Consider the following 23,976-nt stretch of genomic DNA (forward strand, 5'->3'; position numbering starts at 1 on the left):
CATTTGGTGCTACGCTGCCTTTTCTGCCCAAATGCTATGAATTTAAGCTATGCATAAATATAAAACATGGGGTCATGTTTGAAGTCTGGTTCTTTACCAATCTTAGTTTTAGACTTGAGTAATTTGGGAGCACAAGAAGCCAAAGAAATTGCTAGTGTGCTAGAAATGCCTTCAAGAATGACAATTGTTAAGTATCCATTCAAAGAAAAACTGAGTGTTTCTGGCAGATGGATGATATTTTAAATCCTCATAATTTATTTACTCTTATTTTAACCATCATAAAAATTGTAGTCTATCAATTATACATGAAACTGAATATTAAAAGCCGGAGAAGAAACATGGTGGCATGTATTTCCTTTGAGCCCAGTCACCTCAAATTATAAACAAGTCCTAGGCTTATGTCTGTGTGCAGAAATGCACATGTATATTACATAGCCAAGTATTACGTAAATCAACAGTTATCATTGCTGCATACACTATTTTCCTACAAACTCCAATCTGATTTTCATAAACAACTGTTTCTCAAACATGATGTTTAGAATTTCCCTCCCCAATGACCTCTGTTTATGAGCATATCATATACCTTTTCTTCCCATTGTAGTTATAAAGCAAAAGAGGCTACCTTGCAAAGTAAGTCTCTTCCTAGCCTTTTTGTAGAAGATAATACAGTGGTGGCATTTTCTGATTTGTTGGAATGTTTATTCTGGGGGAGAGGAGGGACTCAGATTTGTTCTGGATAGACTACAAAGAATTAAAATTAGTTTTTGGGTATTTTTTTGGAATCTATCTTTTTTTAGACTAATTCCTTGCATTTGGTCATTGAAAAAGTAACCATTTGAAAGAATAAAGAAAGCTCAGAACAGGAAATATAGAGAAACAAATTGTGTTTCAAATCAAGTTTTGCACTCACTTCTCTCTACCGCCTGCCATAGAGTATTTTAAGGAAACTCGGCTGACAGCAGAATTAGTGCCTCCCAAAGGTCCCAAATATGCACAATGTCTTCCTTTATGACAGAACTCTCTTAATTGTCATTTTAGGTTGTTCAAAATGACAGTAATAAAGCAAAAAACAAGTTTTGTGTGGAATAAATATAGAGTTCATCGTAGCTATTAGCTATTAAAAATTCTAATGACATGAAAGCCAATTATTGTGAATTCAGGTGGTTATTCTGAATGTACTTAGGTACGTGACAGTTGAGGTACACATTTTGGCCCCAGACAGCCCCATTAATTAATTACTACTCAGGATTCTAAAGCTTGCTTAGATGCTTCAAGAGCTGTGTAGAATACTTATAAGATACCTACTCAAGTTAAGTCCAGACAAGCAAACCAGATACTTAAGAAACATTTTTCTACATACTTGTTTGACTTTTACATATAAAAGTCAAACTGTATAAAATATTAAACATATTTTACGCCATCTTTCATTTTTCTCTATAGAGAAATGTATATAAAAAATATAGCAACTTAAAATGAAAAAAATAGTGTGTCTGAAGAGGGCAGCCTTTCCACAATTTCTTGGAATTCACTCAGCTTAAATACACATTGCATTGAGCAGCTAATTTTTTTTTTTTTTTGTCATTTAATGCTTGTGAATGCTTTTACATGTGCTGGTCCTAAATCTTATTCTCCAAAAATTAGGCTCAATTCTCCATTTCATGTTTCTCCTCCGTGTTTTCTTTATTTCTTTCTTTTGGTTTCAAATTATGTAGGTGGCAACAAAATTCTTCCAAACAGAAGTCTATATTTGAAATAATTAACTTTCCCCCATTTACTCATGAGTATTTTAAGGGTATACAGTTGCTTTTTTAGATAAAGTTTTTAGAAGTAAGTTGTTTCTTTAATAATTATAAAATCTTTAGTTTCTTTAGGGGGAACAATTGATGTACTTTTCAAACTTTTCTACACATTTTATGCCCACAAGGATTAGCTATATGATTATTTCGAGGTAAAGTCATATAAGCATTCTCTCTGGCATACTCCATTCAGTTATAGAGCAAGACTTTAAATGTTTTCTACCTGTAAGCACATCCATCTTGAGGAGCACTTATGCCGAGGGCAGTTGTACCTGACAGCAGGGAGGATGATACACTGCAGGAGCTGTGGCTATGCTTTCCTGGGTACCTACAGCCAATGGGCAAGTTGGAGCCTCATTACAACTGCCAGTGGTTAGGGAGCTCATTGCAACTGAAGGGGAATTACTTGCTACTTTTGCAGAGGAGAAGTTGGTCCTCCCACTTCATTTTACGCTGCAGGTAAAGAGGCAGAGGAAATCCCAGCATGATGGTGGAGGCTGCGCAGCATCTATGGACGTGCTCTTTAGGGGAAAACTTCCTGAGAGTTTCATGTCTCTTTGTGATAAGGGATAGAAAGAAGGATCTCTAATTTCATGAGAGGTTAATTAAACCACACTTAAAATTCAGCAAATGCCTCTACCCCTTTCAATCTTTGAAAAGCTTTGTGGATTACGGTGCATTGGTAGCATTTAAGTCCAGGGAGGTCTGACTCTCCTTAGAATTCATATAGCTTTGAGGAAAAAGTGCTTGGATTGAAATCCTGGGTTAGGGGTAGTTCCATTCCCAGAAACTGTGTTCTAGCTAGGTTCTGGCCAGATCCTTCCCACTTACACTGTCCTCTGTATGACAGTAATACTATGAAAACACCTTGAAAATATAGTATGTGATCTATGAATATTGAAAGACTTATGTATTCATGGAAAGTTTGACTTCAGCTGAATCTTCTCAATTTATAGATGAGCAGAAACGACTTGATTAATGCCACATAATTAGTCTCATATCTAGGAGAAACAAAATGTTCTCCGAGATTGCCTCCAATACCTGCCTCCTGGTATTAGTACCCTAATGGAGTCAACTCCCACATTGTACCAGGACTGGTTTGCTTGGCAACAATTGCCTGTAATCATGGGTGACTAATGAGAAAATTCAAGATTTATTTTGTTTGAAATAATATGCCCGACACCACTATGTGTGTTTTATAAGTTTCCAAAACGCTAGGAAATCTTCAATCCACAAATTCAGCCAGTGGAATCAACTTTGAGTTTTTTGTTTGATTATTTATATTTTTTTGGAGACAGGGCCTCACTCTGTTGCCCAGGCTGGAGGGCAATGGTACCATCATGGCTTACGGCAGCTTTGGATTCCTGGGCTCAAGCAGTCCTGTCTGCTCAGCCTCCTGAGTAGCTGGAACTAAAGGTGTGCACCACTTTGCTCCGCTATTTATTATTATTTTGTAGAGTCAGGGTCTTGCTATGTTGCCCAGGGTGGTTTCAAACTCCTGGCCTCAAGTAATCCTCTCATCTTGTCCTCCCAAAGTGCTGGGATTATATGCATAAACCACTGTACCCATCCAACTTTAAGTTTTCAATTCTAGATATGCTGGTGTCTTGACATTTTCTGGAGATAGTGATCCAATCCATAACTTCCTATTATGATAATTTTTACATCACAGTTTCCAAAAGTAGTGACCAATTCTCAAGTGGGAGTAGACCTAGGGAAATGTGATAAGCAGTCACTCAATCAGTCTCCCATAAACAAGTCGCAAATTATTTTTTAAGTTTTCTACCATTGGAGCTATCCTCTGTATGAAAGTTCAGGTATTGCTTAAAGTGTTCATTGATATCCCAGGTTCCAAAGCAGTTCTCTGAAGTGTTAGGGTCATGTTGTTCAGACAGGCAGAGATGCACGCCACATCAGATAACTCACTTACTCAGGTATGTTCTAAGGAAGACCAGATCCCTGAGATGCTTAGTAGGTATTCAATAAGTGAGAAAGTTGAGATAAAGAGGGAAGAAGATAAGTAAGTAAATAGGTTCGCTGGACAGGTAACATTGGGAAACTGGGTTTAACAGATTGATCCATGAATAGATCTTTGAATCAGAAATTCTCAGTGTCTTTTATATGCTAAAATGTCTAGAAATTCCTCAAGAGAGCAGTGTCCTCTGTGTTAGCTTTCCTGCTTTCCTCATATCACAACATACCAGAGAGAGATAAGAACACTATACAAACAACCTGTGGGCCAAATCTGACCCAAGAATGATTTTGCAAATAAAGTTTTATTGGAATACAGCCACGCTCATTTGTTCATATATTGTCTATGGCAAAAATGAGTAATTGTAAAAAAGACCATACGGCTCATAAAGCCTAAAATATGTATTACAGGACCCCCTTAAAGAAAAAATTTGCTGAGCCCTGAGTTGGAGCATCTAGAAAGTATAGTGGTGCCTGAAATTGACAAAAGAACCATTTTTCAGTAGTCCCTTCTTTGGGTCCAGTTTCTGTATAACACAGTTTGGGAAACAGTGAGTCAGCTCAAGCTTTCCTTATGGGTGTTGTGTATGCCTCACCTTCTTCTCTCGTTAGCTGGAAAGCAGGACTCCTTACACTGCCCTGCAGTGGAGCTGGTAGAGGATTTCTGTTTCCCTGAGATGTGGCCTGGCAGATCGAGCCCTGTAGCTAAAGTGAGTCAGTTCATTTTTGTAAGATGCAGCAAGATCAAGTTGAGTTAATAACAGGAAGCTTATCATTTATTTATTGAGCATCCTGCTCACTCTTTTAAGTTTTGTGCAGAAAGGGAGCTAGAGGTTACCTTGTGTTCACGTCTTCGGGGACTTATGGCTGGTTCTGCCTCCTTGAAGGAAGTGACTACAAGACATGTTAAATAACAATGTGAAAATTCAGGGAATTAATTTTTCTCAAAAGACCTAAAGGGGGAAAAATCCTCAAACTCGTGTTTTCTGTGTTTCAAAAGAAGAATGTCTTCTTCTCCCCTAGGAATGGTTCACAGGATGCCATATGCTTTCTACAGACATTTACTTGTATCATAGCTAAGGTGAATAGTGTTTCTGCTAATAAGGTGAATTACTTATCTATTGCTGTAGATAGCAAATTACCCCAAGAATTAGCAGCCTGAAGCAACATTATCTTACATAGTTTCTGAGTGTAGATTGGGGAGGTGGTTCCGGCCCAGTGTCTCTCTTAAAGCTACAGTCAAGCCATTAGCTAGTGCTACAGTCTCAGAAGACTTGACGGGCTAAAGTATCAGCTTTCAAGCTCACTCATGCAGCTGTTTATAAAAGGCTTCAATTCCTCAACATATGGGACTCCTCATAGGGTGACGCATGATGTAGCTTCTCCCAGAGTAAATGATTTAAGAGAGAGCATACCCAAGGTGGAAACGTTAGTCTCTTCTATCTTAGTTTAGGAAATGACATACCATCATTTTTACTGTATTTTATTGGTCAAATAATATGGGAGGGGACTACAGAGAAGAGTGAATGCCAGAAAGCAGGGGTCATGGGAGGCCACCTTAGAACCCGGCTACCACATTCTGGTTGTTTAAATCAGTGTCTGTGATGAAACCTCTTGTGCGTTTCCTTCCTCCCTCTGACCTAGGACACTCAAAGCCCAAGGTTAGCAAGTCTAATGTCTTACATGAAACCAAAGTCAACCCTCCACATGTAAGACCATTGATAGCCCACAGGGCACCTTTTTAGAAATGAGAAAAAGGTGCCCTTCCCAAGATATTTTACTTCCACTGGTTGGAAAATTGCCCTAATATGCCAATTTTATTACAGCAAGGCACTTTACATCTGCTGAAAGAGTGTTGTAATATACCAGTGTATGGTATTTTTTAGTTTGTGAATGGCTCCCTTATGCAGTATGCAATGTGCGTGCACAGCCTACATATCCTATGGTCTTGGCATGTGGATTCTAGCTAACTGCACATTTAAAATAGCTAAGTACAATGATTGTCATATCTTGACCATAGTCTTTCTACAATCTCTTAAATGGGCTTAATCTCTCACAGTGCACCCATAACACTTAAGAAAAATTAGAGTAATTATATGCTCTTGGCAATTATATATTCTTCCCTATGGTAGAGTTATGTATGTGTTAACCTCCCTCACTGGGCTGTAACCTCTTTGAGGATCAGAACTGAGTCTCTTCATTCATTATTTCGTTTATCTCATATATACTGAAACATTGTAACTGGTAAAAGTGATGGTTAAAAAGTACTGGTCTCCTGGTACTTAGATTCTCATGTGGGACATGAACAATGTCAAACAAAGCAAATATATGAACAAGGTAATTTCTAATAGTGATAGGTTCTGCGAAAAAATTATAACAGGGTAATGGAATAAAGACTGATGATATTAGGCTTATTTGTAGTTCTTTGGTGCAGAGTAGAAGAAGCAGGAGGAGACCTCTCTGAGGAGAACCCCAGCATCTTTGTAACCCCTGTTGCTAACAGAGTACCTTGCAGACACTAAATATGCAACAAAATGCTTGTAAAGTTAAACTGGAGTGGGGTTCAAAGAACAAACAAATAAAAACTCTGGGAGGACCATTTGGATTTCTGTAAATATGTGCTGTATTTTAACTCTTAGAGGAAGATGGAGTCTCTGTTATTCCACATCTGTTTTTTATAAGCAAAGCACAAAGGCTTGGTTAGTTCTCCTTAAACAAGACTCATTTATCTCTCCTCTCTCGCTGGGAAATAAAGGAGCAAAGCCTACTGAATATAGTTACTAAATCAATCTTTACTGCTTAATTATATTGAGATTTTCTCCCTTTTATATTTGTGCTGAGGCTAGCTTAGATTTATTTTGTTTTGCATTTTGTATTGGAATGAGGCACAATGAGTAACTCGTCCAACTGCAGATTTCAAAAGGAGGAACATGGAGATTTGGGAGGCGGTCCAGTGGAGGGCAGTGAAATGGTTGAAAGACTGGAAACTAGGGCTCACTGAGAAAGGTTAAATAAAACGGATTGATTTAATCATGAAAAAATTACCAAAGGTTGCTTGGCATTAAAAAGAGATAAAGAATATGTGAGCTGCTTGTCATAGTTTTAATGATCTGGGGCTTTATTAAAACTGGAAAGATTTAGGTCAGTTTTTATACAGCATTTCTTTCCCAATTGTTGGAAGAGTCTCCATAGTGTTAAGAATGTGATGGAACTCCTTGACTGAGTGAAATGAATCTAGAGTTCTTAAGTTTCATAACTGAGCTCAATAATTTCTTATTAAACTGAGGGAAATTAGTTCATGATTGTGTTTATAAAGGAAGGGATAGGGTAGAGACTGTTTCTTGTATATCTCCTGGACACTAAGTACATAGGCTCTCAATAAATGCTGAAGATTTATTGTTATGGCAACACATATTGGAATATTTGTTCCAGAATATCACAGCTATAATGAGGAAATCATGCTGTTCTTTTTTTTTTTTTTTTTTTTTTTTTTTTTTTTTTTTTTTTTTTTTTTTTTTGAGATGGAATCTCGCTCTGTGGCCAGGCTAGAATGCAGTGGTATGATCTCAGCCCACTGCAACCTCTGCCACCCGGGCTCAAGTGGTTCTCCTGCCTCAGCTTCTCGAGTAGCTGGGACTACAGGCATATGCCAACATGCCCAGCTAATTTTTTGTATTTTTAGTAGAGACAGGGTTTTACCATGTTAGACGGGATAGTCTTGATCTCCTGACCTCGTGATCCGCCTGCTTCGTCCTCCCAAAGTGGTGGGATTACAGGCGCGAACCACCACGGCCAGCCTCATGCCGTTCTTTTAATAGCAAAATTGATAAAGTCCAGAACTTCACTCTATCTTTTTCTTTATCAGTTTCCTTTTCTTAGTTTGCCTAGTATGAGTACTTGTGATTTGTGTAACTACTTATTATTTAGGTCAACATGGGTAGAGTCTTACTACTTAACAGTTTACAAACTTTCTTACCTTGGAAAAATAATTTTTTAGTCAGCTCTCCATATCTTGCTTATTAAATATCTCACTGCTGTCTAGGTCATTTGCTTTTTTGGTCTTGTTTCTTGCATGATTCACTTCATTGGAGTTGGAAGTATGTTTTTCCAGCCGAAATTAATATCCCAAAACTTAGGTCTGCCATCCAGAGTCCAGTTTGTCTGAGCACACCATGTTGGATCCTGGATCATATTTGTCAATGACTTTTTATGCTAAGGTATTAAACGCAGATGTGCAATTGGCACCTTTCAACACTATTTATTGGTTTTTCATTTTTCTTTCTTCAAATATGCTCAAGGCTTCATGCAGTCATACCAGGAAAAACTCCAGTTACTGAAAAATGTTCAAGTTCCCAGAGTTCCTTATCTTATGGTGACTGGCAACTAGATTTGGGAGAAGCTGGCCAAGCAAAGGACAGTTGCGGGGTGGAGGACGGCGGCTGCCTGGTTGGCTGGCAGTCTCCCTGCAGCAGCTGGCATTGCTTCTCAACTCTAAATTGCCATTGAATTTGGTCTGTGTTCCAGGCTTCTGCACAACACTTCCTCTTCTTCCTTTGTTTAACAGAACACCCTGTTAAAAAGGATCTTCCTAATAGCACCCTCTGCATGCTTTGTCACCAAAATGTTCTGTACTCTCTTACTCCTGTACTCCCTCCTTTTTGACATAAAGTACCTGGATTTCCACAAGCTTTACCAGCCTGAGGAAGGGAAGAAGAAGATTCAAAGTAGGGTAAACATTTTAGTCTCAATATTTCTTTGATTTCTAGCTCCTGCTAGCTTTTGTAGATCATTTAGTTCATTCAAAGTTATTCTACAGTATTCCTGAGACACGTGTCCATTAACCAACACTGTCGACTTTAAAGTGGTGACTGTCATTTTCCTTATGTCTTACCGTAGCAACTTTAGCAAATAGTGTTTTCTAATAAGCCATATTACAGAGCTCCCCATGCTAATATTTTGAAGTCTAGGCCAGTGGTGCTACACTTGCTAAGAAATTACAGAAGCTATGGGGACTCTCTAATTTCACCATTTGTAGTGCATACTTGCCCTCAAGAATGCCACTTCCATCACCACTCTCCCTGTTGAAGCTGTCTCCTGTTGATATGTGCCAAAGGTAAACAGGGTTGTTTACTGAAGCTGTTAATTAATTAGTTTGATGTTCACTGGGAACTTACTAAATTCCAGGCACAGACATGCCTGGTTACATGTAAATAAGACCCAGCCCCAGCTGGCACTTCCACCCCTTACCATGGCTTTGTGAATGTATACTCTAAAGAGGGAGCTGCATTTAGAAGGCAATTATAGGACAGTGTGATAAGAGTTTTGATAAGGGGTAAGAGCTGATGTGTTGAAAACAAATCAGAAAGGCAGCAGCCATTCTTGATTTGGGGGTTTTCCCAGGGAGGTGGAGTGGGCTGAGGTATCAAAACTAAAGCCCTTACTCAACCATTTAATTGGATTGTAGTTCAAGGCTCAATCTATATCAGTAGATTAAAAATCAGATTCTTTTTTCCCCGAGTGACTTCACACAATTTCCTTAACTATTTCTCTGGAGTTTGAGTGTTCAATTTATCTGCTTAGAGAAAATTGTTATCAATAATATTCTTGGGACCTTGTCCTTCAATGAATGCATGTGGCTGTAGAAGGATGTGTTGGGATTATTCTGGAATTTTTCTTTGCTTCTAAAATTTAGTGTGAATCAATTGAAGAGCCTCTTAAAATGCAAATTGCTGGATCCTACTCCCAGAGATTTGTAAATTCCTAGGGTCAGATAATTTGCATTTTCAACCAGCATGCCTCATTATTCTGGGTACTGCTCTTTGATTAACCACTGGTTGCTAAGAACACTAGTAGGAGTAAAATTAGGATATAAACAATTTCTTAGCTAGTTTGCAGGTAATTTTATTTTTGTCTAAGCTGACACCCAAACCATGTATTATGGCTAGTTTTGTTTTTTGTTTTTGTTTTCAAAAACACATCAAGGAAACACAACCAGATATTATGATTTGTGATATGAGATTGATTTTTTAATAGTCACATCCATGACAGACACCACACAATTCTGAACATTGTCATGTCCTTAAATTTGTAATTAATGTTGATCAGTTATTTTGTTGTTTAACTCCTTCCTTTTACATTTATCCTTAGCTATAGAAAGGACATGAAGTGTGTGAATGACAGTAGATGCAATTGCCATTATAAAGTTAATTATACTTGAGTCAATGCTGAAATGCAGTGTGACCTTTAGGAAAAAGTTGCGTGTGAGCATGGAAGTACTGTGACCCATCTTAGGAGAGACAGGTGTGCATTTCATATTGAGCTATTAGTGCAATCAAATCCACAAGTGTCCATCTTTTGCACTTCCCATTTCAAGATTACTTGATAACTTGGATCATACACTGCAGGCCACACATCTGACTTTTCTTTAAAATATGTTTTGAATGTCAGTGATTGTATCTTGACTTTGATTGCCATAATTTTATTTTGATTTAAAGAAACCAAAACTTTGTTTTTCCTGATAGTTAAGGTAAAATTTATAGTTACAATTACAGAAATTCATAGTGTGGCTTTAAACAATAATGAGGTATGTTCTCAAAACATGATGCCTCAAAAATTAGTCTGATAGTGAATTCCAAAATCTTATGATTTAGAGACAGAGTCTTTGCTAAAGCCAAGATTATCAGGCTAGAAAACCAGCTCACAGTCCCTTTCTAAGGGTTCAGGGAAGTTGGAATCGATAAAATATGCAATTAAGGGGTTATTTTGAATTATTAACATTCTGTATTATTAACTGAGATTTAAGAACACATTTCTTTGGTATTTTTAAAAACAATATCCCTGGGATGCAAGGCTGGTTCAACATACACAAATCAATAAACGTAATCCATCACATAAACAGAACCAGTGACAAAAATCACATGATTGTCTCACTGCATGCAGAAAGGCTTTGATAAAATTCAATGCCCCTTCATGCTAAAAACTCTCAATAAACTAGGTATTAATGGAATGTATCTCAAAATATTAATAGCTATTTGTGGCAGACCCACAGCCAATATCATACTGAATGGTCAAAAGCTGGAACATTCCCGTTGAAATCCGGCATAGGACAAGGATGCCCTCTCTTACCACTGCTATTCAACATAGTATTGCAAGTTCTGGCCAGGGCAATCCAGCAAGAGAAAGAAATAAAGGATATTCAAATAGGAAGAGAGGAAGTCAAGTTGTCTCTGTTTGCAGATGACGATTGTATATTTAGAAAACCCCATTGTCTCAGCCCAAAATCTCCTTAAGCTGATAAGCCACTTCAGCAAAATCTCAGGATATAAAATCAATGTGCAAAAATCACAAGCATTCCTATATACCAATAATAGAAAGCCAAATCATGAGTGAACTCTCATTCTCAATTGCTACAAAGAGAATAAAATACCAAGGAATACAACTTACAAGGCATGTGAAGGACCTCTTCAAGGAGAACTACAAACCACTGCTCAAGGAAATAAGAGAGGACACAAATGGAAAAACATTCCATGTTCGTGGATAGGAAGAATCAATGTCATGAAAATGACCATACTGTCAAAAGTAATTTACAGATTCAGTGCTGTCCCCATCAAGCTACCATTGACTTTCTTAACAGAATTAGACAAAACCACTTTAAACTTCATATGGGACCAAAAAAGAGCCTGTACAGCCAAGACAATCCTAAGCAAAAGGAATAAAACTGGAATGATCACACTTCCTGACTTCAAACTACACTACAAGGCTATGGTAACCAAAACAGCATGATACTGGTACCATAACAGATATATAGATCAATGGAACAGAATAGAGCCTCAAAAATAATGCCACATATCTACACCCATGTGATCTTTGAGAAACCTGACAAAACCAATGGGGAAAGAATTCCCTATTTAATAAATGGTGTTGGGCAAACTGGCTAGCCATATGCAGAAAACTGAAACTGGACCCTTTCCTTACACTTTATGCAAAAATTAACTCAAGATGGATTAAAGATTTAAACATAAGACGTAAAATCATAAACACTCTAGAAGAAAACCCAGGCAATATCATTCAGGATATAGACATGGGCAAAGACTTCATGACTAAAATACCAAAAGCAATGACAACACAAGCCAAAATTGACAAATGAGATCTATTAAAGAGCTTCTGCACAGCAAAAGAAACTATCATTAGAGTGAATAGGCAACCTACAGAGTGAAAGAAAATTTTTGCAATCTATCCATCTGACAAAGGGCTAATATCTAGAATCTATAGGGAACTTAAACAAATTTACAAGAAACAACCCCATCAAAAAGTTGGCAAAGGATATAAGCAGACACTTCTCAAAGACATTTATGTGGCCAAGAAATGTGAAAAGAAGCTCATCATCACTGGTCATTAGAGAAATGCAAATCAAAACCACATGCCAGTTAGAATGGCGATTGTTAAAAGTCAGGAAACAACAGAATCTGGAGAGGATGTGGAGAAATAGGAACACTGTTACACTGTTGGTGGAAGTGTAAATTAGTTAAACCATTGGGGAAGATAGTGTGGCAATTCCTCAAGGATCAAGAAACAGAAATATTATTTGACCCAGCAATCCCATTCCTGGGTATATACTCAGGATTATAAATCATTTTAGTATAAAGACACATGCACAAGCATATTTATTGAAGCACTATACACAACATGGAAGACTTGGAACCAACCCAAATGCCCATCACTAATAGACTGGTTAAAGAAAATGTGGCACATATACTCCATGGAGTACTATGCAGCCATAAAAAATGATGAGTTCATGTCCTTTGCAGGGACATGGATGAAGCTGGAAACCATCATTCTCAGAAAACTCACTCAGGAACAGAAAACCAAATACCGCATGTTCTCCCTCGTAAGTGGGAGTTGAACAATGCGAACACATAGGCACAGGGAGGGGAATATCACACACTGGGGCATTTTGGGGTTGGGGAGCTAGGGGAGAAATAGCATTAGGAGAAATGCCTAATGTAGATGATGGGTTGATGGGTGCAGCAAACTGCCATGGCACGTGTATAACTATGTAACAAGCCTGCACATTCTGCACATGTATCTAAGAGCCTGTAGTATAATAATAAAAAAAAAATTGAAAGGAATCTACTATTTCCATGGAAATTCACTATTGTCACTGTATTAGTAATCATTTAAACACTCTAAAAGTGAAAAATAATTAAATTGTACAGATTTGGTGCTGGGCATGAAGACCATTTAATTTAACCTTATTTCACAATTAGGTAAATGAATATCCAAGAAGGTACATGATCATTTAGCGGTAGAGTCTGATAAATTTGAAGTTCATTCATGTTGTGTCTCACTAATGAAATATGGTTAATCTTTTGGTTTAACTTCTAGCTACTACCTTGTTAGTTCTTCCTTTATCTACTTTAAAAACCAAAATGCTTTCTCACACTTAGTTCTAGGGTCCAATGTCATTAACCTCAGTGGGGTAGGAGGGATTGGGAAGGCCTGAGAGTTAAATCCAGCCCTGCCTTCTCAGATGGGCAGATGCTAGAGGAAAGTCGAACTGAGCTGGCGGAACACGGCATTAATCCACCATGCCAACCTCTCTGTGGCAGAGTTTCAGGAAAGCTGTCAGAATCAGCAAAGGCCAGCACAGAATCACATAGGAATCCTGAAAGGCAGATGGAACACAGTGATGGTGAATACAAGAATTGGCAGTTGGTATTGCTCTACTGATCATTTTCCAAGCACACCAATCGCTTTCACATCTTCATGCCTCTTTCATTCTGTTCTTTTCTGCCTAAAGCACTCACAAGTTTCTGATGAATCAAATTCCTATAATTTGACTGTTAATTTGAATGAGAGAGGAGAGTATATCATTAAACTCTGCAAGTAACAGAAGATGTGATTATGGTCATTTATATAGGGAGGATTTAGGCAAAAGTACCAGCCTGAAGCTTTGCTTCAGCTGCTCAACAAGATTAGGGGCAGCCTGTCTGCTCTGCTCTTGGCTTTTTCCTTGTGGTTACAGAATGATTGCTCTAGCTCCATGGAGCATATCAGCATTTATAGAGGCAGAAGAGTGATGGGATGGTACATGGCTTCTCCTTTCCCTTTCACCAGGAAAAGAGAGTTTTCTAGAATTCCCCCCAGAAGAATTATATTCATGTCTCATTGGCCAGAGCTGTGCCATGTTACCATTCCTAGAGGGATGAAACGCTGAGAAAGTCAGCTTTCTAGTTTCTGTGATGGAAGCAGACACAGAAACATGGTGTCAAGAATGATTTTAGGTGAGCTTGTCTACATGAGCTTGTGGCATTTTAGAAGCCCACAAATGTGGTAGCCATGATGTAGTCAGGTCTTTCCTGAGATGAAGGATCTCTTTATAACAAAAATAACTGACTCTCAAACAACCTCGTTTATTAACTTGCCCATTTGTATACCAGTTTTGTTTCAAGTGGGAACTTATGTGGCTTGCTTCCTGCTTGTTGAATTAATACTTTATAAGTGCATAGCTCTTTACCAAGTGCTTCATATCTATTATATTTGAGCCTCACAAGAATCCTGTGATATAAAAGTTATTATTCTGGCCAGACACTGTAATCCCAGCACTTTGAGGTGGGTGGATCATAAGTTCAGGACATAGTGACCATCCTGAACAACATGATAAAACCTGGTCTCCACTAAAATAAAATAAAATAAAATAAAATAAAATAATTAGCCAGGTGTGGTGGTGTGCACCTGTAGTCCCAGCTACTTGGGAGGCTATGGCAGGAGAATCAACTTGAACCCAGGAGACAGGGGTTGCAGTGAGCCGAGATCGTGCCACTGCACTCCAGCCTGGTGACAAAGTGAGACTCCATCTCAAAAAATTATTATTCCAGTGTCATACAAGAAAAACTGAGACAGAGAGAGCTTCGGTGACTTGCACCACATCAAATAGCTTATACAAACTGAGACTTGGCTGCCTGTATTTTGACGCTAATATCCATGTTACCATACTTGCTGAGGAGAATATGTTTTAAAAGAAATAAAAGAGAAAGATTAAGTTCAGACAGAATTTAAGATGTGTTCATTCTTGAAGCTGTAGACACTGAGTAAATAATTTGTTTAGAAAAACATAAAGTGTATTCCGCTTGTATGACAGCAGGAATTTTTTTTTTTCCCCCCTCAGAGAACGTCAGCCAAGTCTTCAGGTGCTCCTTCCTATAGCAGATGGTCCAGTTCACAGCCACATCAGGTAATAGGCTCGTTTTAAGAAACTTGACATGCTTGTTTTCCTTGAAGTGCGCTTGAGCTTATTTTTTTTTCTTTTTCTGTTTTCTTTTGCTGGGCAAGTACGGAAGCGTTTGGGCTCTTGTCTGTCCTCACCTCAAATGTGTCCTCTCTTGACAAAGGGCTGTACAGTTCGTTCATCACTGGCTACTTTTATCTCCATCAAGTTTAAGGTCAGGGCTGTGTGAAGGTGATGGTGACAGGAAGGTAGGAGCTTGAAAGATGCTGAGGTTCCGTGTTCAAAGCCCTCCACGGTGAATAGCATAGATAAAATTAATCCAGCAACTACTGGAAGTTAATTTTGCCTTGTTTTTATTTAACAAAATATTCTCTTCTGTTCTTTTTATTCTAGAAAATTGTATAGGCACCCATGTGTATTTGCATGAATCTGTGGTACATGGTGTCTCTCTCTATGAGTTTATGCACCAATATATTTAGGAAAGGTACTAATTTTACAAAGAATCACTTTTTTGCCTAATTATTCAGGCTGATTAACAACCTCTACACAGGTCAATTAATACTGAATGTTATTTGCCTAAAGGGTAAGTTAAGCCAGCAGAGTGATGTTCTATCTCTGTGTAAAGAAAACCAGATCTTTTCTGTTAGTGAGCATTTTTACAGGAGACACACTGTGACCACATGGGCTTCTGTGTGGTCAAGTCTTCTGCTTTTTGAAGCCACATGGTCAGAGAACACTAACTTCGGACTCTAAAAGCTGAGTCCAATATGAATTCAAATCACCTACTAGTCATGAGACCAAGAATTTAAAAACTCATTTTCCTTTGTTTAGAATTACCTCTAACCAAGTGACTTTTCAGGTCACTTCAGCTTTTGCAGTAATTGTAGGAAGGCACATTATAAATGGTTTATATTCACTCCTCACTCCTCTTACTTGATTAACTGTTGAAATTTAGCATGGTGCTAACTTACTCCAATAGCAGCGTGATGTGAGAACTCTTTTTGTGTGTTCTTTTTAATCATTTTTCTTTTTGCAATTGCAAATTGACATTTGTCAATAAAACAGCAGTAAAGAAAATTAATAAGAAATATAAATTCTACCACTATGCAATATTTTATTCTAGTACCTATTTTGACATTAAATTGGTTGGTAAAAAGAAGACGTTGACGTGATGGCTTTGCTTCTATTGGCTTCAGCTTTGTGTGGATGCTATAGGTTCTGGTAACTTAAAAGGATGTATTGCTTGATGACTGTGAACCAAGAAAGCAGGTGGCGCAAAAGAGGGGCAGTGGCCCCCGTAAACAGAAATTGCTTTAAATATCCATGTTTCATGTACTTCCTATAGATTGAACAGAACCTGAAAATGTACAGTTGGGTATGAATTGGTGGAATTTCTGATTTCTATTGTCAGACTTTCTAGGGATTGAATTGAGCAAGTCACTACTCATATCTCTGCACCTACTTTGAAAAAGTCCTAGGAGACATTTTAATTTAATCTTTATGATCTAAGAAAAGCAAAACCCAGAGATTACACCGTGCAAGAATATATGAATTTGTTGTTTCCAGAATTGTATGTTCTTTTCCCAGAACTTACTTAATTTTACAAGTCAATAATATTGTTTGGGGAACTTCCCAGTGAGATAATCTCATGTTATTATTTTGTGAATCTGTGCTGGTCTTGGAAGACTCTTCACATGATGCAATAAATGAGAAAAGTGAAAACACGGTGGTCCTTAATAAAATTACCTTTATTTTTATAAAAGTATTAACATATTGGATGGTATCTGTGTCATTTTAAATACGCTAGGCAAATTAAAGTGTTGACTATTTCATATACATTTCTCAATGTTTTCTCTTTGAATACTTACAGGTGTGTCAAATTCAGGAGTGGAATAGGCACTAAAAGTGGGTTTCCTTTATGCCTTCTCACATATTGGAAGAACTGTGGTTATGTTGGGGGATTTTCAACCTTAGTTGTGCCTTTTTCATTGTGGGACATAACTGGGTGGCGTTTCCAAATGGTACTCTGTCTAAAACTAATATTGGTGTCATCTCTTTGGTATTGGGGGTTCCCTTTTATGCTGAATGAAATGAGCGGTACAGTTCTTTATATTCCTTAAGTTTCTTTGGCAACTGCCTGTTCTGCTGGACTTTGGCTCCTTTGCTCGCAGATGCATTCAGTGGCCAATCCTTGACATCTACCTTTCCAGGCTCCCCTGCTAACTGACTGCCGAATAGGTACTCCTAATAGGAGACCTTACTGGGAGTTAGGAAAGAGATAGGAAGGAAAAACACAGGGTATTTATTTCCCTCTCTGTCTGCTTTTGAGTAATATCTGTCTGGGGTCTGGGTAGACTAGCTCTTGTAAGACAACCCTGTTTTCTAGCCTCTAGACGCAATTCCCTTTGTCCTCTCGGTCCTAAGGAAGGTAGCAGCTTCCTTCACCTGTTGATTTTTGAGCACTTACAATACACTTGTAAGTGGTTCCCTGTATTAAATTCCTTCTCTTGGACTGCTTGTATGGTCTCTGTTTCTCTGACAGCTTTTCAGCTATTTATGGACTGATACACCTACGTGGCATATGCACTTCATTCTTTTGCTCTTGTAACAATGGCGTTTGTTTTAAAAATGTGTGAATATTTACAGGATCACAGCCTTGCAGCTGCCAAAAACTGTGAGTTTTATTCTTCTGAGCTGGCCTGGTGGGTAGTAATCCATTTACACCCCTATTCCACGCAGAATAATTATTCTTCTTTGTTACTCATATTCTAATCCGCCCCTTTTAAATTTGTGTTTATTAGAAGAAACTTTGTCTTTTGTGTTTGCAATAAATAAGCGTATCGGCTTCAGTCTTTGAAAATTACCTACACAAATTCTCAGCCTAAGGTGGAAAGCGTAACTGCCAACTCAATCCCAGATTCCAGCTCCTATGTCCTCCTTTGACTTTTGGCACCTGCAGAACATTTTTTTTTAATTGAGTCATGGATTTTTTAAAAAGTTTACAATATTTATTACAGAATTTTTTAGGTGTACAATAAAGTAAGTAAAGTAAAATTGAGTAATGAGCTCTTGTGTATCCACCATCCATCCTGAGCAAACATTAATATATATCTGTTCTTTTTTTTCTTTTATTAATATATCATAGTGGTCATACATTGGGGGTACATGTGATATTCTGATACATGTATACAATGTATAATAACAAAATAAGGGTAATTAAGATATCCATCACCTCAAATATTTATTTTTTCTTTGTGTTAGGAGCATTACAATTCTCTCTTCTAGCTATTTTGAAATACCCGATAAATTTCAATAGCTTCTGGGGTGTATGTTGTTGTTGGTAATGTGGATGACTTGGAAGAGGGGTGAAGTCTGATAATTTTGCACACTCATCACGTGATTAATGTACCTTGTACCCAATATATAGTTTTCAGTCCCTCATCCACTCCCGTCCTCTCTCTGAGTCTCCAATTGTCCTTTATACAACTCTATATGCCTTTGCGTACCCATACCTTATCTCAAACTTATATGATTATCTTCCTAATTTTATCCAGAAAGAAAGAGCAATGGAGCAAGGCTAAAGATGTGAGTGGTAAAGAAGCACCAGTCACTAGTGTTACCTGGGTGAGGATAATGTTTGATCACTTTCGTGATTTGTACAGTGATCTTTTTTTCTATCTGCTTAAACATAATGAGGAAGTAGTCTCGTTTTCATTTTGTTTAGTTACAAGTATGAACTCACCTCATCAAATCTGATGTTGATGTTCTGTGAACTATTTTTGTTAAGGAGCTGGCTCCAAACCCCCTAGTTTAGACAGCTATTTTATGCACATACACATGATTTATATAATTGTATATAAACAGGGAAGGCCCACACTGTCCTACCTGATACTTGCATTCATGTATTTGAGAACCTGAGCAGAATAATAAAAATAACAATTTTTTTAATTTTTAATTTTTGTGGCTACCTAGTAGGTTCCTATAGTTATGGGGTACATGAGATATTTTGATACAGGTGTACAAGACCTAATAATCACATCGGGGTAAATGACGTGTCCATTATGTTCAGCATTTATCCTTTCTTTGTGTTATAAACAAACAATCCAGTCATCATCTTTTCAGTATTTTTAAATGTATAATAAATTATTTTTAACTGTAGCCACCCTGCTGTGCTCTCAAATACTAAATCTTATTTTTTCTAACTACATTTTTGTGTCCATTAACTACCCCCAATTCCCCTCACCCACACTAGCCTTCCCAGCTTCAGATAATCATCATTCTCTATATCCATGAGTTCCGTTGTTTTCATTTTTTTGTAGCTCCCACAAATAACTGGCAATATACAAAGTTTTTCTTTCCATGCCTGGCTTGTTTCACTTAACACAATGACCTCCAGTTGCATCCATGTTGTTGCAAGTGCCTCGATCTCGTTTCTATTTATGGCTGAATAGACCTCCATTGTGTGATATGCCACACTTTCTTTATCCATTCATCTGTTGATGGACACTTAGGATGCTTCCTGTTTTTGGCTATTATATATAGTGCTGCAATAAATATGGGAATGCAAATACCTCTTCAATATACTATTTTCTTTCCTTTGGGTATATACGTAGCAGTCAAATTCCTGGATCATGTGGTAGTTCTGTTTTTAGTTTTTTGAGGAGCCTCCAAACTGTTCTCCATAGTAGTTGTACTAATTTACATTTCCACCAACAGTATATGAGGTTTCCTTTTATCCATATCCGCACCAGCATGTTTTATTGTCTGTTTTTGGATAAAAGCCATTTTAACTAGAGTAAGACTAATCTTACTGTCTTTTTGATTTGCATGTCTCTGATGATCAGTGACACCAAGCACCTTTCATATGCCTGTTTGCCATTTGTATGTCTTCTTTTAATTAATGTCTATTCAGATATTTTGGCAATTTTTACTTGGATTATTATTTTTTTCCTGTAGAGATGTTTGAGCTACTTATAGAGATGTTCCTATAGAGATGTTTGAGCTACTTATATATTCCGGTTATTAATAATTTGTCAGATGGGCAGTTTGGACATATTTTTCCCTATTCTATGGGTTGTTGCTTTACTTCGTTGTTGCCTTTGCTGTGCAAAAGCTTTTTTAACTTGATGTGGTCCCATTTGTCCATTTTTTTGATTGTCTACACTTATATCACTCAAGAGACTTTTGCATAGTCCAATGTCCTGGAGAGTTTCTCCAATGTTTTCTTTTAGTAGTGTCATAGTTGAGATTTTAAATTTAAATCTCTAATCCATTTTGATTTGATTTTCATATATGATTAGAGACAGAGATCTAATTTCACTTTTCTGCATATTGATATTCAGTTTTTCCAGTACAATTTATTGAAGAAACTGTCCTTTTCCCAATGTATGTACTTGGCAGCTTTGTCAAAGTTCACTGTAGATGTTTGAATTTATATCTGGGTTCTCTATTCTGTTCCACTGTTCTATATTTCTGTTTTTATGCCAGTACCATGCTGTTTTGGTTACTAAAGCTCTGTAGTATAATGTGAAGTCAGATAATGTGATTCCTCCAGTTTCATTATTTTTGCTCAGAATGGCTTTGGCTATTCTGGGTCTTTTGTTGTTTCATATAACCTTTAGGATTGGTTTTCTATTTCTGTGAAGAATGCCATTGGCATTTTGATACAGATTGAATCTGTAGATTGCTTTGGGTAGTATGCACATTTTAACTATATTCTTCCAATCCATAAACATGGAATATCTTTCATTTTTTGCTGTCCTCTTCAATTTCTTACATCAATATTTTATAGTTTTCATAGTATAGACCTTTTGCTCTTTTGGTTAATTCTTATATATTTTGTTTTTAGGCATTATAAATGAGATTATTTTCTTGGTTTCTATTTCATATTGTTCACTGTTAGCATATAAATGTGCTACTGACTTGTGTGTGTTGATTTTGTATCCTGAAAATAAGTAAATTTGTTTACTGCATTTACTTATTAGTTCTAATAGTTTTTTTTGGTGGAATTTCTAGGTTTTTCCACATACAAGATACAATCACCTGCAAACAAGGTTAATAGGACTTTGTCTCTTTTAATTGGGATGGTCTTTATTTCTCTCTTTTGTCTGTTTGCTTTAGCTAGGACTTCCAGTACTAGGTTGAACAACAGTCATGAAAGTGGGCATCCTTGTCTTTTTCTGGAAAGGCTTTTTAAATTTTTTTTTTTTGTCCTAGAGGAAAGGCTTTCAGTTTTTCCCCATTCCGTATGATACTAGATTTGTGGGGCTTTCATTGCATTGAGGAATGGTCCTTCTACAGCCAGTTATTTTAGTTTTTTTTTTTTTTTTTTAAATCATGAAAGGTTGTTGAATTTTATCAAATGTTTTTTTAACATCAATTGAAATAATCATATAATTTTCATCCTTTATTCCGTTGATATGATGTATCACATTGATTTGTGTATGTTCAATCATCCCTGCATCCCAGGTATAAATCCCACTTGGTCTTGATGAATGATATTTTTAATGTGTTGTTGAATTCGGTTTGCTAGTATTTTGTCTAGGATTTTGCATCAATATTCATCAGAAATATTGCTTTGTAATTCTCTCTTTTTGATATGTCTTTGTCTGGTTTTGGTGTCATGGTAATTCAAGGCTTGCAGAATGAGTTTGAAAGTATTACATCCATCTCTACTCTTAGAAAGAGTTTGAATAGGATTGATATCAGCTTTTCTTTAAATGTTTCATAAAATTCAGCAGTGAAGCCCTTGGGACCTGTTGGTCAGGCTGGTCTTGAACACCTGACCTCAAGGGATTCGTCTGCCTCGGTCTCCCAAAGTTTTGGGATTACAGGTGTGAGCCACTGTGCCTGGCCATGATGTCTCTTTTAAATCTCTGATTTTATTTATTTGGGTCTTCTTTCTTTGTTTCTTAGTCTGGCTAAAGGTTTGTTGCTTTTGTTTATCCTTTCAAAAAAAACCAACTTTCATTTTGTTGATATTTTGTATTTTTCTTTTCATTTCAACTTCATTTATTTCTACTCTGGTCTTTATTATTTCTTTTCTTCTACTAAATTGGGGTTTGGATTGCTCTTGTTTTTTTAATTATTTAAGATGTATCATTAGGTTATTTGAATTTTTTCTGCTTTTTGATGTCAGCACTTACTGCAATAAGCTTTCCTCTTACTACTACTTTGATGTATTTTATAGGTTTTGGCATGTTATCTTTTCATTATCATTTGTTTTAAGACTTTTTTGTTTCAATTTCCTTAATTTCTTCATTTATCCACTGGTCATTCAGGAAGTATTGTTTACTTTCCATGTGTTTGTATAATTTTCAAAATTCCTCTTGTTATTGATTACTCATTTTATTCCATTGTGGTCAAAGATACTTGACATACTTTCAATCTTTTGGAATGTTTTAAGACTTGTTTGTGGCCTAACTTGTTCTATCCTTGAGGATGATCCATGTGCTGAGAAAAAGAATGTGTATTCTGCAGCCATTGGATGAAATGTTCTGTAAATACATATTATTAAATAGGTTTGTTTGGTCTGTAGTGCAGATTAAGTTCAACGTTTCTTTGTTGACGTTGAACAAAGGACAGTCTAGATGACCTGTCTAATGCTGAAAGTGGGGTGTTAAAGTCCCCAGCTATTGCTGTATTGAGGTCTATTTCTTTTTAGCTATAATAATATTTTCTTTCTGTGGATCCTCCAGTGTTGGGTGCATATATACTTATAACTGTTATAACCTCTTGCTGAATTGACTTTATCATGATATTATGACTTTTTTTTGTCTCTTGTTATAGTTTTTGTCTTGAAATCTATGATATACATATAGCTACTCCTGATCTTTTTTGGTTTTCATTGGCATAGACTATGTTTTTTCTATCCGTATATCTTTGTCTATGTGTGTCTCTACAGTTGACGTATGTCTTTTGTAGGGAACGGATCATTGGGTCTTGTATTTTTATCCTCCCAGCCAGTCTACATCTTTTGATTGGAGAGTTTAGTCCACTTGTTTTCTGTTTTTTTTTTTTTTTTTTTTTTTTTTTTTTTTTTTTTTTTTTTTTTTTTTNCCTGTAAAAGCGATTTTCAAGTCTCCGCCTGATGGTATTGAGGTCAGTTGGATAAGCAACTACAGTACAATACAAGGGGTAGGCACTGAGATCCACTGGAACAGCAAAAGGGCTGGCAAAATCCAGGGAAAGAAGGTGGTTGATGCCCTGAATAACCCGTTCACATTCTTCATTTTTTGTATTTTTAGTAGAGACGGGGTTTCACCATGTTGACCAGGATGGTCTTGATCTCTTGACCTCGTGATCCACCTGCCTCAGCCTCCCAAAGTGCTGGGATTACAGGCGTGAGCCACCGCGCCCGGACCGTTTGTTTGTTTTAATGGTCTTGTCTTCCTTCTTTCCTTACTTCCTGCTTTCCTTTTAGTGAAGGTGATTTATTCAGGTGGTATGTTTTAATTTTGTGCTTTTCATTTTTTGTTTATCCTGTTGTGTGTTTTTTGATTTGAGGTTGCCATGAGGCTTGCAAGTATTTTATAACCCGTTAGCATAAAGTGATGACAACTTAACACTGTCTGCATAAACAAACAAACAAGAAATTAAAATTATATACTTTATCCCCTTGCTTTTTAGCTTTTTGTTGTTTCTGTTTACAACTTATTTTACTATGTCTTGAAAATTGTTATACTTTTTGTTTTATAGATTTTTAGTCTTTCTACTCAATATGTGAGTGGTTTACCTACCACAATCACATTGTTATAATATTCTGCACTTATTCTTACCAGATGAATTTTGCACCTTCAGATGATTTCTTATTGCTTATTAATGTCATTTTCTTTGAGATTGAAGAACTCTCACTAGCATTTTCTTGTAGGATCAGTCGTGTTGATGAAATCCCTCAGCTTTTGTCTGTCTGGGAAAGTCTTTATTTCTTTTTCTTGTTTGAAGGATATTTTCACTGGATATACTATCCTAGGATAAAAGTTT

General features: G+C 36.9%; 1 protein-coding gene across 1 annotated transcript in view; it reads left to right on the top strand.

Annotated features, from left to right (window-relative positions):
• The window catches only part of LOC108282351, a 611,237-nt gene that overhangs the window by 274,112 nt on the left and 313,149 nt on the right, over nt 1-23,976 (top strand). The window contains exon 3 of the mRNA XM_037727750.1: nt 14,935-15,000. Within this exon, the coding sequence (XP_037583678.1) occupies nt 14,935-15,000 (66 nt within the window). The remainder of the gene's footprint in view (nt 1-14,934; nt 15,001-23,976) is intronic.

Source organism: Cebus imitator, unplaced genomic scaffold (genome assembly GCF_001604975.1).
Source record: "Cebus imitator isolate Cc_AM_T3 unplaced genomic scaffold, Cebus_imitator-1.0 Scaffold239, whole genome shotgun sequence".
Lineage (NCBI taxonomy): Eukaryota > Metazoa > Chordata > Mammalia > Primates > Cebidae > Cebus > Cebus imitator.